This window comes from Rattus norvegicus, chromosome 19, assembly GCF_036323735.1.
Source record: "Rattus norvegicus strain BN/NHsdMcwi chromosome 19, GRCr8, whole genome shotgun sequence".
NCBI lineage: Eukaryota > Metazoa > Chordata > Mammalia > Rodentia > Muridae > Rattus > Rattus norvegicus.
Window position 1 is genome coordinate 44,254,468 of NC_086037.1, and position 16,880 is coordinate 44,271,347.

Genomic DNA, 16,880 nt, shown 5'->3' on the forward strand with positions numbered 1-16,880 from the left:
CTTTCCATTAATCATTTGTTAATTATGTGATTTTTTCTCACCAAGATTTTCTTAGGTTCCTAGACACTTAGGCTGGCTTTCTGTTGTCATCTTTGGAAATTCATGATTGAAAAATTAACTTTAAGTTGATTAAATTTAAAATTAAATTTATTAACTAAGTTAAATTTTATTTAAATTAGATTTAATTAGTTAAGTTAATCTGTAGTGACAAATGAGGGCATGTCTTGCTTTATAAAGGTGGAGCTGGACAGTGCCATGCTTGATTCTTTCCTTGTTGAAAAGGTGCCACTCTCTGATTCATCTTTGCTTGGGTTTCTGAGCTCATTAAATTATTAAAGAGATATTTCTAAAGCATGCACAACCAGAATGACTAGAACATATTGATTAATGTTATTGAACAAACTGGGTATGGCGTGTTTATGTGTTATCTCTTTTAAAATAGAAACTGCTTTTTCCTAATAATTGGAATGCATATAAATAAGAAAGTATAAAAAAGTAAAAAGCAATAAAAGAATTTATGATACATTATTGCCATTATAAACTAATTTTACTATCCCTGTATATACTGTAGAAAATTTCCTCTTCTTCAACATGCACACTGACAACACAGACACACACACACACACACACACACACACACACACACACACACTCTACCTTCTCACATACACGAACATACCACATACTCCATTCCCTTCCTCTCCATCACCTAATACTACAATCCCACACAGACATACATCATACACATATGTACTCCTCCTACACCTATCCCCACACATATCTGTACAAACCCATGCCCTCCCACATATACACAAAGAAACACCTCACACACACACAGACACATACCACAGAGACCGTACTCTGACTCCTTGACATTGCTCCACACCACACACATACAAGCACACATACAGGACACAGACACACACTACAAATCCCATGTCCCTTTTATAGACACACACATACACCACACACAGAGAAACACACACACACACACACACTCGTAATTTTCTTTGTGTCTTTACACACTGTTTGCTACTTGGCTATCTTTATTTAATGGAACATTGATAATCTCTTTCCACATTTATAACTGTAGATTCATTATGATATCATGGATCCATGGAATGTTTTATATATAGTCTTATTAAAGCTGTACTTTCCTCGATTTGGCAAGGAGCCAGAGAAACATAAGAAATATTTTATCTCACCACTGTGTTGCTCCCAGGGATTATAATTGAAATATAGCCTTTTGTGGCTACCCTCTCTTGAACCTCTTCCATGCCCCCAGCCAAATGGATAGCTTCTTTCTCTTTATTATTTTTAACACATGCACACACACACACACACACACACACACACACACACATGCACGCACGCACGCACGCACACGCACACACACACACCTCCACAAGTATAATGACATAGGAAGAAGACAAATGAATGTGCCTAACAGTGTGTTTAGTTGACATGGTTCAGAATTTGCTCCACCAGGGGTTTTCTTTTATTTTCTTTCCTCCTTTCTTTCTTTCTTTCTTTCTTTCTTTCTTTCTTTCTTTCTTTCTTTCTTTCTTCCTTCCTTCCTTCCTTCCTTCCTTCTTTCCTTTCTCTCTCTCTCTCTCTCTCTCTCTCTCTCTCTCTCTCTCTTTCTTGTCAAAGCAAATGGATTCATTTACATTTTGGCCAAAGTGTGACGAGCATCTAGTTTCCTCCCCACCATGCCTGTAGGCATCTCATAATTTATAGAAAGTCAGGAGACAAGGCTAGAGCACACACAATTTAACTATGAGATAGACCAATGGGTCCTATTGCAGGAACAAGGAGATCTGGGTCCTAAGTTTTCTCTGAGAAAGGGTTTTTGTTGTTGTTTTGTCTGTTTTAATTTACATCCAGATAGAGAAACACGAGATCTTAAAGACACACCATTTTGAAAGAGAAAATAACATTGTTGAGTATAAGATTCTCACCTGTTATAGGCTTGATAACTGCCCATCTATGAAGGCAACATTTTTCATGGGTCCTTTGCTGGGTACAGAAGTTAAGTGTCCTGTTGCAGAGTTCTTTTGTTTGGCTCTTAGCAGACTCCATCTTCAGCAACTGTGTACACAGTCTTCAAAATCAAACTTGACTGAATGGCTAGATAGGTTGTATGGTGAAATGAGACTAGGCTGATTTCTGTTCTGTCACGAATAATTACCTTTTGTCCTCCTTCCTCTATTGGCCTTCTACTTCCTCCTCTTCCTCCTCTTCCTCTTCACTATTTCCAACTTCTCGGTCTGTGTTTGAATCACTGTCTCCTTCATCAAGGATTTCATTTTTAATAGCCTTGTACTTCTCTTCATTCTCCATAAAACTAGGACCCGTCTTGAAAACATTAAGAACATCTTCTGGACTGTAGTCATCCTCCAAGGAGAGCATATGTGTAAAGTGACCACCCTCTTCCAATAAATCAAGTCCTTCCAGAATAACAGATTGGTCCTTGAATCTGTCCTTCAGCAAGCATCACTTCAATCATGTACTGAACTCTTGTGTTGATCTCCGAGTCATGAAGAATGTTTCCCCGGCATCAAAGATTGCACGGATTCTCCTTGGTGACACGGGCTAATTTGAGACCACACTCCTTGAGGAAGCCAAGAGCTACTTCAACACTGTCATCTGTTGGTCTCTCTAGGAGCAAAGTGAGCATCTCCAGGCACAGAACTTCATGTGCCACATTCTGGTTAATAAGATGTGCCACAAATTTTGAAGCAGTCAGACAACGTTGCTTATCATTCCTTTGATGTCCTTTCTAAAAATTAAGAATTAGTCTCCAGTCTGTGGGAATTTTGAGTCACCAGGGGCTTTCTTGGCAATCTTACATATAATGAAACTTACCACAATATTAAAAAGCAGACGGAGGGCTGGGGAACACAGCTCAGTGGTAAAGTGTTTGCCTAGCATAAGGCTCTGTGGTGGTTTGAACAAGAATGACCCCGTAGGCTCTGAGATTTGAATGCTTGGTCAACCAGGGAGTGGCACTATTTGAAAGGATTAAGAAGTGTGACTTTGTTGGAGGAAGTGTGTTACTGGGGGTGGACTTCAAGGTTTCAAACACTCATGCCAAGTCCAGAGTCTCTCTGTCTTCCTGCTATCAAAGGATCTAAATGTAGACCATGAGTTACTTTTCCAGCCATATCTGCCTGTGTGCAGCCATGCTCCCCACCACCGACTAAGCCTCTAAACTGTAAGTAAGCTCCAGTTACATGTTCTCTTTTATAAGAGTGGCTGTGGTCCATCCAAAGAAACTGGGTAATAAGGAGGTCGCAAGGGAGGATGCGTGAATCTCACTCAGAAGGGGAAATTAAACAGTCATTGCAGGTGGATGGAGAAAGGGAACTGGGTAGGAAGGAGGTCAGGAGGGGAATGGGGATGGCAGGCAATCAGGTGGGAGGTGGGCAAGAGAGGTCTGGGAGTGAGACTAGAAATCAGTGCAGGGGCTGGGGATTCTCTGGGGACTAGCTGGAGGCCTGGGATGGGAGAGGATACCGGGAGTCTATGGGGTGACCCTAGCTGAGATTCCTACCAGAGTGGGGAATATAGAGAATGAAGTGGCCACCTCCTGTAGGCAGGCAGGACTTCTAGATGAGGAAGGGGGACATCAATCCACCCACAAAACCCTTAACCCAAAACTTGTCTACAAGATACACAGGGATAAAGATGGATCAGAGACTGAGGGAACAGCCAACCAATGACTGGCCCAACCTGAGAACCCATCCCATGGGAGAGAGCCAACCCCTGATGCTATTAATGATTCTCTGCTATGCTTGCAGACAGGAGCCTAGCATAACTGTCTTCTGAGAGGTTTCATCCAGCAGGGATGAAGGCAAATGCAGACCCACGGATAAACATCAGACGGAGCCCAGGGAGTCTTGTGGGAGAGTGACGGAAGAGTGAGTAAGCCGGAGGGGTCAAGGGCACCACAAGAAGACCCACAGAGTCAACTAACCTGAGACTATAGGGCACTCACAGAGCCTGGGCCACCAACCAGGGAGCATGCAGGGGCTGGACTTAAGCCCCCTACACATTTGTAGCAAATGCTCAAGCTTGATTTCCCTAACAAGTGGAGCATGGGTTGTCTTGGTGTCTGTTCCCTGCCGTTGGCTCTCCTTCGCCTTAGCTGGACTGTCTGGTTGGGCCTCAATGGGAGAGGATTTGACTAGTCCTTCTGGGATTAGATGTCCCAGGATGGGGTGGTACCCAAGGGGGGGCTCCATTTCTCTGGGGAGAAGGGGAGGGGGTAATGGGAGGAGGGATTTGTAAGAGTGGGGCTGGGAAGAGAGGAGAAAGGGGGTCTGTTATCAGGATGCAAAGTGAATAATAATAATAATAATAATAATAATAATAATAATAATAATAATAATAAAAGCATGGCTGAGGTCATGGTGTCTCTTCACAGCAATAGAACACTAAGACAGACATTAAGTTCAGTTCTCAGAAACAAACAGAAACATTTTCTCCTCTTATCCTGGGGTTGGAGAGATGACTCAGAGGGTTGCACAGAGCACCTGGTGTACCAAGACCTGGGTTTGGTTCCAAGCACCCACATCTGGCGGCTCCCAACTATCTGTACGCTCAATTCAGGGAGCTGAGGCTCTCCTCCTGCCTCTTTAGGTACCTGCATGCATGCGGTTCACATCTATGAGATAGGCACATATACACAATATACACATAAATAAACCTTTCATTAAAAAGGAGACTGACAGCTTACACTGAAAGCACCTGACTTTAAATGCTTCAAACTGTAGAAATCATCGGAACATGGAACCTGGTCTTATTGTCAAGGTTTGCCTTTATGTAGCTGGTTTTGCAGTGCACAAGTATTGCTGTATTTATAAACGTCTGAGAGGAAGAGACTCTTACACTCAGGGGCAACTGATGGTACGCAAAGGGCCAACCAGTGTGTTTGATGTCTGTTACTTCACTGAGCTGTAGCAGAGCAAAAGGCACCGAGGATTGTGAAGCTGAGAACAGAATGGGCAGTGTCATCAGGGAACAGCTCAGCCCTCCATGCTGAAGCCTACAGGGCACCCATGCCTCCTCCTAGTCCTGAGCCCACTTTAACAAGGAAGAGAAGCTGGGCGGAGTTACAGAGGTCAGAGTGAATACTGCGCGCACGCGGTACCCAGTTGAGCAGCCTGCTGCAGCTTAAAGCTGATCTTGTGTAATCAAGTCAGTTAATTGTAGATTTTGAGGACTAAATTGTTAAATTTATTTTCCCGTTAGAGGAAGAAAAACATACAGACTTCGGTCTCTGCACAAATAATTGCAAAGACAGGTTTAATGCATGTGCTGTGCCTTCGGCATCCTTCTGAGGGCTGTGCCTGTGTTGATTTCCTTTATGTTTGTGGCTGGCACAGGACGCTCTCACGGCTGTCTACATTGCCCGGAGCATGTGAGTGTATCACAGAGCAAGGAGCAGAGCAAGTGGGGCTTCGCTGCTGAGTATTCTGGATGGTGCTCTGGACCGACCACAAAGGTCCATGTCAGTGAGAGGTGGCAGAGGCCACTTCTGGCTGTGTAGATAGGTAACCCCTGGCGCTGAGAGGAATCAGGGATTGCGTATACCCCTATAGATCTCCATAAGGACATTCACCTTGACCAAAACTTCAGTTCTGGACTATCTGAACCTTCTCCACTTCTAACCACCAGGATTGTTGGGTAAGCAGGAATGTTGCAGAACCACTGCGTTTGTGGTGATTAGTTATCTGTTTGTGGTTATTAGGTATCTGTAGCGTAACACTGTGTTATGTTCATAAACATGTGTGTTCATGCTAAGACAACAAGCAGGTCCCAAAGCTCAGCTCATCAAAAAATATCTCACATATTTCTACAGAATTGAGCCAGGACTTGGAAGTGTCAGAGGCTATGAACTGGAAGTTTTCATGGTCCCAGCCTTGCGGTTTTCATAAGATTACAGCTTTGTGGACATCTTGCCAGTGTTTTCACCCTTAAGACTGCCTACTTCACCAGAGACGTATGTCTCATCCACAGTTCTGCAGGGATGCCCTCCTCTGAGTGAATTCAGCACTGTATTTTCATACCACCACCACCACCACCACCACCACCATCACCACCACCGTCACCACCACCATCACCACCATCACCATCACCACCACCACCACCACTACCACCATCACCATCACCACCACCACCACCACCACCACCACCACCACCACCACCACCACCATCACCACCACCATTACCACCACCATCACCATCACCACCACCACCATCACCACCACCACCACCACCACCACCACCACCACCACCACCACCATCACCACCACCATCATCATCCTGGAGCCAGGCAGGCAAACAGTTAGACATGAGGACAGACAAAGCACCTGCAGATCATGGGTCTCGGCAGCAGTGTTTCCTGATGCCCTCTCATGGCTAAGCATCTTAGAAGCTGCAGTTAGGTTGTTCTGCTAAACCAGAAACGAAACTACCAGCTGCCACCCTTGTACACTAGTAAGGGGCTACATCTCCAGAAGACCCCAGCACTATGACATCATTCACTCTGTCATTTTCAACCCATGCTGTGTGTGTGTCTGTGTGTGTGTGTGTGTGTGTGTGTGTGTCTGTCTGTCTGTCTCTCTCTCTCTCTCTCTCTCTCTGTGTGTGTGTGTGTGTGTGTGTGTGTGTGTGTGTGTGTGTGTGTGTGTTTACAGAGGCAGGAGAGGTGGGCTCCCTAAAGCTGGAGCTTCAGGCAGTCATGAGCTGCCTTCTGGGAGCTGAGCTCAGGTCTTCTGTAAGACCAATATGCACTTTTAACCACTGAAACCTTCCTCTAGCTAAAAGTGGGAATATTATAAAGAGAAAAAAGATTAAAGTGGATCTTGTGGAGACAGAGACTAATGTTTTTTGAAACTACTGAATAAGCAGTGTTTAAAGGAAACCCTTCATTTGCAGTTAGAATCACCAATAGACACCAATCTTAGCGCTACTTGGTACTCAGCAGGCAGTGGGAAAACTTATTGAAAATAAAGAGGATGCATAAATACATTCTAGCTTATGGCTACTGTGGTGGTTTGAATAGCTATGGCTTCCACAGACTCACAGGTTTGAATGCTTGGCCTATGGGGGTAGCTTTATTAGAAGTATGGCCTTGTTGGAGGAAGTGTGTCACTGTGGGGGTGAGCTTTGAAGTCCTATATGCTCAAAATATGTTGAGTGACAGTGTCTTTCTGCTTTCTGGAGATGAAGATGTAGAACTCTCAGCTTGTCCTCCAGCACCATGTCTGCCTGGATGCTGCCATGCTTCCTGCCATGATGATAATGGACTAAACCTCTGAACTGTAAGCCAGCCCCAATTAAATGTTTTCCTTTATGAACTGCCTTGGTAATGGTGTCTCTTCACAGAAATGAAACTCAACCTAAGATAGCTATGCATAGATGTTTTAAGCTCTAACTGTGAAAAATACATCCCTGATGTTTCTATGTCTGCATTAGATTGTTCTGGTAGCTTTACTTTGTAAGGTGCTTCTTTGTTGGCATGGGAAGGGCGTCCTTGAGCTGTTCTCTGACTTCTTTTCGTGGCCACAGCTTCCTGGATCTCTGGCGCTTCAGAGTCTTAGTTTTGGAACTGGAGTTTCGATGTTTTCTCACTGACTTACTATGACTCCAATTTTGGATAAATTCTTCAACCCCAGTATCTTCATCTTAAGACAATGTTGTGCCATTTTTTGTGGATCTTACAGGAAGAGCTACAAGTCTTAACTCATACACATACTGCCTGGTTCATAAGAAACACTCAAATAGTACTGCTTTAAAAAACAACAAAACAAAACAAAACCCCCCCTCCACCAGAATCAGTACAGAATTATCTTGCTTCTGTTGTTGCCTATAAACCACGTTGCCAGAAACAAAGGACATCACCTTTTCAGAAATAAAAAGAGAAATACTGACTATCCAGTGTCCATGTGCTATGTTCTTTTATGAATTTGTTTAAAAAGTATACATTCATCTTTTTAACAACTGCGGTTCTTGAGAACTTGGGAAAAGGAGGAAAGACTTGTTTTCACATTTAGGGAGATGAGCGATCAGTGAGCCCACAGCACAGTAGCCTCATCAGAGGAGGCAGGAGACTGGGCATCAGCTCCATGCCAAGCGCTTTCTGTGTGATCTCAACCAGCTGAGTTAGATATGAAAACATCTTTATGTCACCGGCTGAAGGAGAACAGGGCCAAAACCCCTTGTTCAAGGTTGCCTGGGGTGAGTTCACCCTCCAGCTTCTCATACAAGACGACTTTGGAATAAATTGGTTCTTGAATGATGACCTATGATTTGGGCAGAGACATGTCACTTGCTGGGAGTGAGTAATGACCTCTACTGAGAGGGGTTATTGAGTGGCAAGCAGCACATGGACCTAATTTCCGGTCTAATCCTAAGAAACTTCAAAATGGCCTCTCTGCTGACCCCAGGATTATCCTGTCCCTTGCTGTGAGAAGTAAATACCTTCTGTTAACTGTTAACTTCCTGTTTTGAGACTTCGAAGACATGACAGATAGATTCAGGTGCAGCAGAAACCCGCAGGCAGCTTTTTAATAAGTTTTCTTCAATGTCAGTAAATCCATTTTCTTCTCCATTTAAGAAGATTAAAATTCCAGCAATTACAGTTCTCACCCATCCAAGAAAATGTAAGGAGATTACACTGGGGTGGGGATGGGGCGTGGAGCTGTCTAACCCAATGCAAAACATATGCTCCGCCACTGCACCCCATCAACCCCCGAGAAAATTAAATTCCATTGTTAGAAAGCCACAATACTCACTCTGGAGCTGAAAATGCTGACCAGCTAGAAAAGGGGACATTCCGTGTAGTGTCAGTATGATAGACACCATTACCTGGGGTCTCAGGATCTCCTAAAGTTAGGATCGGCTATTAGGGTTGTTATCCATATCAGAAAGTCAGTTACTGCATCTTCTATTGCAGTCATCAAACCCCTGATCACTTTCTCCTCTTAAAAACTGGCTTTTAAAAACTCTCAACCATTCTCTTTTTGTGTTGAATGCCAGCACTTCCTTGAGAAGATTGAGGAATAAAAAGTTTACTGAAGGGGCTGGAGAGACGGCTCAGCGGTTAAGAGCACTGACTGCTCTTCCAGAGGTCCTGAGTTCAAATCCCAGCAACCACATGGTGGCTCACAACCATCTGTAAAGAGATCCGACGCCCTCTTCTGGTGTATCTGAAGACAGCTACAGTGTACTTATATATAATAAATGAATAAATTTTTAAAAAAAAGTTTACTGAATAGAAACGTTCGTTTGTCAAGAAGCACCGAACATAGGAACACAGCGAAAGCAAATTCATTCGCTGTCATAGTGTGCCAAGTTACTGCTGGTGATGACAAGGGTAGACACTGTTGGCAGCTGTGTACTGACGCTTACTCACTGTGGTGCGTTCTAGGGCTTTGCTCGACTTACCACTGGTTCCAACAGAGAAGTAGAAGGTATCTCTTGTCGCGCTGCCGTGGTCCTTGTTCAGGATGTAGTAGATCTGCATCTCATCAATGTCGGCTTTAAACAAGAAGACACTACACTGTATTAAGCATGTGCACAGCAGGAAAGGGGTGTTGGCAACTCGTGTTTCATATGGTGTGGGAATGAAACACAACTTTAAAAATCGGTGAAGTACTTTAAGCTTTCATTTACACTTATTTATTTAATGTGTGGGTGTTATGGTACACAAATGGAGGTCCCAGGACAGCTTGCAGAAGTCTGTTTTCCCTTCCCACCATGTGGGTGCTGAGGACTGAACTCAGGTCATTCGTCTTGGCTGCAAGCATCATTACCTACTGAGCCACCGTGTTGGCCAACAGACCTGTCTTTCAAAGTTAGAAAGGCAAACATAAAAGAACATTTTAAAGTGCTGCTGTTAGCATGTGCTTTGCGGTACACACCCAGCGAGCCATGCTGGCTATACATGTTCTATAGCATCCAGACACTCTGTGAAGAGCCAGGCCACATGATCTTAAGTTTCTGTATGAGCAGAGAGCTTGCCTTAATGACTGGTGTCTGTCAACTCTTTGTCAAAATTAGTTTAAATAGCAGCTAATGTTGAGAACTAATCTTGAGAGCAAAGAAAATGAAAGCAAAGCTACTGGATTTTTTTCTTATTGTCTACAACCCTTGGCTTAAACAACTTGTTCCTTAGATCTGTGGTTGTTTTTTATATTAGTAATCATTAGTATTTTAATGACGATTTGCTGTTAGGTAGAATTTATTTAGACAAACACATTTTTATAGAACCATATATGATTTCACCATTTTTTAAAAGCAATCCAAAAACCTAGCCAGATGAGGTTTTAAACACGGCGATGATTTGAATGAGAATACCCCTCCACTCATAGGCTCATATATTTGAATGTTTGGTCTGCAGTTGGTGGAAGTGTTTGTGAAGGGCTAGGAGGTGTGGCCTCCTTGGAGCAGGTGTGTCTCTAGGGGTGGGCTTTGAGATTTCAGAAGCTCGTGCCAGGCCCAGTTGGCTCTCTCTTTATGTTGTGCTTGTGGATCAGATGTAAGCTCTTAGCTATGGCTCCAGCATCATGCCTCCCTGCTGGTTGCCCTACTCCCTTACAAACAAACTCACCCTCTAAGATTGCAAGCCTCAATAAACTCTTCTATCAGTTGTCTTGGTGGTCATGGTGTCTCTTCACTGCAATAGAAAAGTAGCCAAGACAAACCCTCTCCATGAATGTTACTCTGCGACGACAGTCAGGCTCATGTGTGTTGATGGTGGAGCACTTCATGCATCTCTTATCTCTTTATATCTCCTGGGCAAAACTACCTAAAGAAATATAAAGAGTGGCCCAGGGACCTCTGGTGCCACACAACCTGGAAAAGCAGGGAACTTCTTTCTAGTTCAGCACTGGTATTAACTCCAAATTTAAAAGAAAAATGATTTTAAAATACAGTCCTTTGTACACTTAGGCTGACTTAGTTCTATGCGTTTTTAATAAGTATTTTTCCTACATTGAGATGGGAATTTACAGTGTAGTCCATTCTGGCCTGATATTTGTTACAGACTGGCATCGAACTTGCAATCCCACTACCTCAGCCTCCCGAATGCTGGAACTGCAGGGGTGAACTTTCAGCTTCGGAAGTTACTTTGAATAGTACATTAAAATAGATGACATAATTACTTATATCTCAAATCTAGATGACAATTATCTTAAAAATCTAGACTCTACTAAGAAACTATGACAATTGACATTCCTGACTTCAAAACATGTTATTAAAATAAACATAACCAGATACACCAAAAGCTAAGGTGTAATTACAAGGTTCATTGGTTTTCTGTTAAGTGGCTCTTCTAATGAATAGTTGAAAAAGGACAAGTTCTTTTAATGAGGATTTTTATATTATACTATGTTCCTTTTTTCTTTTCTTTAAAAAAAAATTAGAGTCAGAACCATTTTACAGAGATCTGAGAGCTCTAACCCACTGAGGAAGATAGACCATAGAGGCACTAGGGAAAAAAGATCTGACTGACCTTGTGTGAAGGTGTGCGTGCTCTCATCTCCAAGGCCAGCATTGACAATGTAGCCATGCTCTGGTCCACTGGTCACTTTATAGGTTAGGAGTCTGTGGGGAGCATCCTGATGGGTCGCTTGTAAATACTTGCTGGTAATGAGGAAACCCACGTGTCCAGTGTGAAGGATCGTCAAGGCCCTGGCTCCCCTGTTGATAGTAATCTGTGGGAGCCTGTCGATAAGGGGGCTTATCTGGATCTGCACCATCTGAGGCACATGTGTCTCCAGGGCAGTGTCTGGGAAGACATAGAAGCCTGCGTGGATGCCATCTGTCACGGTGAAGGAGAAACTGTCTTTGGTTGTCTCACTGCCATCGTGACGATAGAGAATCACATTCTCTGTCAGGTCCTTCTTGGTGAAAGTGGTCACAGGATGGCTACCATTATACAAAATCCTGCCATGGATGGGCACCTGTGTGATGGTAAAAAGAATAAAATCAGCTGGAGTGTCCTCATCCTCCACTGTCAACTGAGAAGGAGTGACCACTATGCTGTCCCCTCTTTGCAGGACTAGTGTTTGGATGGTCAAGGTAGGTTTCTTGTTGTCTTGATCTGTGACGAACAGCCTGAAGACTCTGGACACAGAGCTGTGTCCCCCAGTCACTCTAAGCTCAAAGTGATCCATCTTCCTTTCATCTTTTGAAATACAGACATAGGATATCTTGTTGCTGGCCAGGTGAAGCTGCGTAAAAGAAGCTATGGGTTCCCCGGGCTGGTCAGAGCTTTCCAAGTGGCCTGTCCTAGGAGCTCGTTTGATGCAGTACTGAAGTTGTTCACCAGGGCTGTGGATGGCACTGGTGTTAAACAGTTCAGTGGTGAGGGTCACTCTGCTACCTTCTGTCAAGGTGACCCTTTTGCTGACTACCTCAGGGATGATACTGTTTGAGTTGCTAATGGTGATATAGAAATAGTGGTCCCTCAAAGGGTTAACCCCATCAGTCACATCAAATTTGAGAAGGTCAACAGCTTCTCCCTGGCCTGTGTGGGTATAACAGATAAGGTCTCTGTCAATTTCATCCTGGGTGAAGTTCATTCCCACGGTGAGGTTGCTCCTCACGTCTCCTCCTGGCTTCTTCAGTCGTTGCAGAAGCCCCTGCTGAAGCTCAGAGTGGAGAACAAAACTGAGACTCTTGTTATCTGAGTCAGGATCTGTGGCTTTGAGCATGCGATTTGTGATGATCTCCGAGTGTCCAGTTTCTACTTCCAGCCCATCATTGATGGCCAACTGGGGAGCCTCATCATCCACCAAAATGACAACAACGGGCACCTTTTTGTGAGCGCTGTGCCTGCCGTCACTCAGCCAGACCTCAAAGCTGTCCTCCGTGCTCTGTGAGTCATCGTGTTCATAGACAATGGAAGAGGGCTCTTGGATCTCCTGCAAGGTAAAGCTGTGGATGGGCTTGCTGCCTGTGGCCAGCTGCTGTAGGATCCGTCCGTGCTGGGGCAGGACCGTGAGTCGGAAGTGCAGCTTCTCTGGTGGGAAGTCAGCATCTACCCCATTGAGCAGTGAGGTGTCTATGACCCGGCTCATCCCCTCTAATACCACAAACTCCTGGGTGAAAAGTTCAGGCTGCTCATCATTGGTGGGCAAGATGGTTAGAGGGAGGAGGACATTCGGGGAGAAGTTGACGCCGTCGGAGCAATAGAAGGTGAAGTGATCTGTTCCTGGTTCTACTCCCTTGTGGATACTCTGTACGTAATTGATACGCCCCACTCGGACGTCCTTGATGAAGAAGGCACTGATGGGGCTGCCAGCCTGTGACACTTCTGAACCAGGAGCTGGTGCCAAGTTTTCCAGGTAGCCAGAGGATGTCTGCGCAGTCAGTGTGCAAAGGATTTCATCTTCGGAAGTGTCCACGTCTTCAATGTTGACATGTTGTGGGGTCAAGGGGTTCTTCTCACCTTCATATACAACGAAGGGCTCTCCTACCGAGACCTTGGGGGCCGTGTTGTCCACGGGCAGCACTGTCACTTCCACCAGCACCCTCTCTGGTGTGTTGTCTCCCACGGTCGGGTGACGGGCATCTGTGGAGAGGATGAAGCTGAAAACGTCGCACACCCCTCGGAAGCCGATTTCACCTCCAGTGTGAGCATAGCTTACTGCCCCACCAAGGAGGTCCTCCTGGGTGACTCGTTCTGCTGGCAAACCATTCACCAGAATGATGCCCAGTTTAGGCTTGTCCTCCACAATGAAGGATAGCATCAGATCCTTTCCGCCATGGGTAACACCCACAGTGACCTCAGAAGCTGCATTTTCAAGCACATCTAGAGAAATAGCCAGTACTCGAGTATCTGTGAAAGAGACCCCGGGACTTCTTTTAGCCACAGTGGGCAGCACGGAAACCTGGACAGTGATGGGTATGTGGTGTACTCCATCACTTACCTCTAGGTAGATGACGTCACTGGTAGTCTGGTCTCTGCTGTGCTGGTAAGAGATATTCCCATTGACAACATCGGCTAGCATAAACGATTCACCTGGAACCATATACTTTTTAAAGTACTGCAAGTGTCCGTGCTGGGGACCCCAAACTAAAACGAAGAAAAGTTGATCAACATTGGTGTCAGGGTCTGAAACATTGAGTTCGCCTCTGCCAAGAATAAAGCTATGTCCCTCTAAGACAGCAAAGCCTCTAGTGATGACTTTTGGTGGCTGACTGTTCAAAGGCTGCAGGAATAGTGTGAATGTCCCAGGTACACTGCTACCTGCAATGTCTTCTACCTTGTAGGTGAATTGTACAACTCGAGGTACGATACCTAGATTCCTCGGTGGGGGCCGATAAGCAATTTTTTGATGATTGACCTGGGCTTGGGTAAAATGAACGATGGGTCTATTTGGTGAATCGGTGAGCACGATTTCTCCAGCCGGCACTTGGTGGTTGCTGTCCATATCTGTTGGTCCTGTCAGGAGAGTATACGACAGGTTCTGGTCATCTGAGTTCTGGCCAATGTACTGGAGGAATTTCTTCTGGAAGGGAGTGAGCTGGTATCCTTGCACAGTCATTTCTAGGGTAGTTTCTGGAGATAGCTGAGGACTCTGCTTCTCTGCTGGCTGGATGCTGATGGTCAGGAGGTGCTGGTTGGAGAGATTTGGTGGGTCATGGTCATCCTGCACACGGAAAGCCAGACGGGCCACTGTCGATGGGCTGTGTGGTCCTAGGTAGAAGAAGAAAAGTCTCCCCTCCGTTATATCTCTCTGTAGCCACTCAGTCACTGCCTTCTCATAAAGGCCCTCCTTTTCCACATAGTACCAGTCACTGCGCAGAAGGGACGAAGGGGCTTCAGCCTGCCTCAGCAGCATCTTGCCTGTGTACTGGTTTGAGCTGTAGAAACCGGGGGTCAGAGCCTCACCCCTCTTTTTCTCTTTTCCTTCCGGGTGTTGGTCTTCCAGCACAAAGAGGATAGCTGAGTCCTCGGAGTCGATATCGGTGGCACATAAGACAAAGGGGGATATCGGGATGGCTTGCCCTTCAGTCACTGAGAGCCCCGTGTTGGTGGTGAGTACTGGTGCCTCATCGTCTACAGGCACTATGGTGATGGGGAAGAGGAAGTCCACCTGGTGGTGCCCATCCTCCATCTCGAGGATGACGTTGTCACTGTAAGAGTCACTGCCGTCGTGCTGGTACACCACTCGCCCTGCACTTAGGTCTGCTGGTGTGAAACACTTGCACTCAACTGGTGCCCCACGCACCACCAGCTGCCCGTGTTGCAAACCTCTGACTGCAGCAATTCTTATTTCTTTGGAATTATCACTGACCTGAAAGTTTTGGGCATCGGACAAGGGCCTTGCCTGGCCTTCATAAACGGCAAGTCCTGCACTGTAGCGAGCTGCTGGAGCCAGAGCATTCAAAGACTTCACCACCACCATGAAGACAAAAGGCTCAGAGGTGTCACCATCCTCATCCTCCACTTGCAGTACCAGCTGAAAGATGAGGTCCCCTTCTGAGCTCCCTGTTGGGGGTCGATAGGCAATTTTCAGCTCTCTCAACTCTTTCTGGGTAAAGAAAGAGACTGGAAGGCCCAGAGGGTCATCTGTGTTCACCACAGAACCCTGTCGACCATGGTGTCCGGGTGGAGCCTCAGGGGCATTGAGAATTTTGAAGACTAGGTCGTCAGGGTCTGACTCGCCGTCTTCTGCAGCCAGCGCATCAGGGGTCAGGGCTGTCAGTAGGAACTGTTCAACTTCCACCATCATTGGAGCCGCGAAACTGGGTCTCGGCGCTGTGCTCCTGGCTCCCTTCTGGAGTCTGACCTGAAGCTGGCAGTACTCCTGGGCCAGCACCTTTGCTGACCTAGTATCTCGAGACTCTGGCCCTAGCAGCTCCACCAGCATGGGCACATAGTCCCTGGTGGGTGAGGATGGCGTGGCAGTATGCTGGTAGCGCACCCCAGCCTGGATAAAAGTCTCACAGTCCGCCATATGGCCCCTGGAGAGAGGGGTCCCAGCGGCATCCACCAAGTGCCCATACTTGGGGAGTGGTCCGCCAGGGTGAGGAAGCAAAGTGAGCCTGCACCTGCTGCTGGAGGTGAAGTTTAGCACTCTCCGGTCAATGGCCTGGCTGCAGCCTAGCAGTCTGAACACTTTCAACGGCCTGTTGCACGTTACCAACTGAAGCTTGGGGAAGACTACGTTCACTTGCAGAGTAAAGGGCAGCACCAGCGTGGAATTCCCTGCCTCGTAGCGCAGCTGCAGCTGTATCCGGGTTCTTGTGGCGGTGGGCGAGCCGAAGTGAATGTATTTGACCTGGCGGGCCCCGAAATCACAGGGAAATTGGCGCGGGGAGAGCGCTCCTTGGAGCCGTGGGATGTCCAGCACTGTCACCTCGCACTGGTCGCCTGGCTGCACTTGAATCATCAGATCCCGCAGTGGGTCGAGCCAAACCGAGCGGCCCTGTGGCACTTGGAACCCAGGGTTGGTGATCAGAATACCGGGGTTCTGGTGACTGCCACCATCGAGCGCTCCCCAAGGAGGCAGATAGAGCTCCCCGTGGGACACGTTTTCATTGAGGGGTACCTGTTCTCTCAGTGCACCACAAGTCAGAAGCAGGCAGGCGAGAGCCACTAGCAGCTGCGGGGACATCCCAGAAAGGTTCAGAGAATGCCCAGCCATGGTCCGATGGAATTCTGAGTTAATATACCTGGAGGATGCCCAGTCCAATGGAAGCGGTGTTCCTCTGCGGAAGGGATCCTCTGTTTGGATCCCGCCAGAGCTACGGCTGCAGCAGGTACCAACAAGGGAAGGGCTCTCTCCGTTTTCTGCATTCCGAGTCTCCACCTATGCTGGTGTCAGTGACCACTCAGATGTTCCCTAGCGCATCAT

General features: G+C 46.3%; 1 protein-coding gene across 1 annotated transcript in view; it reads right to left on the reverse strand.

Moving 5' to 3' along the window:
* The window catches only part of Frem3 (FRAS1 related extracellular matrix 3), a 58,296-nt gene extending 41,626 nt beyond the window's left edge, over positions 1-16,670 (reverse strand). Inside the window, exons 1-2 of the mRNA NM_001191699.1 lie at positions 11,525-16,670; positions 9,457-9,549 (exon numbers count right to left, since the gene is read on the reverse strand). Coding sequence (NP_001178628.1) covers positions 9,457-9,549; positions 11,525-16,670 — 5,239 coding nt within the window. The remainder of the gene's footprint in view (positions 1-9,456; positions 9,550-11,524) is intronic.
* Positions 16,671-16,880: the final 210 nt, after the last annotated feature.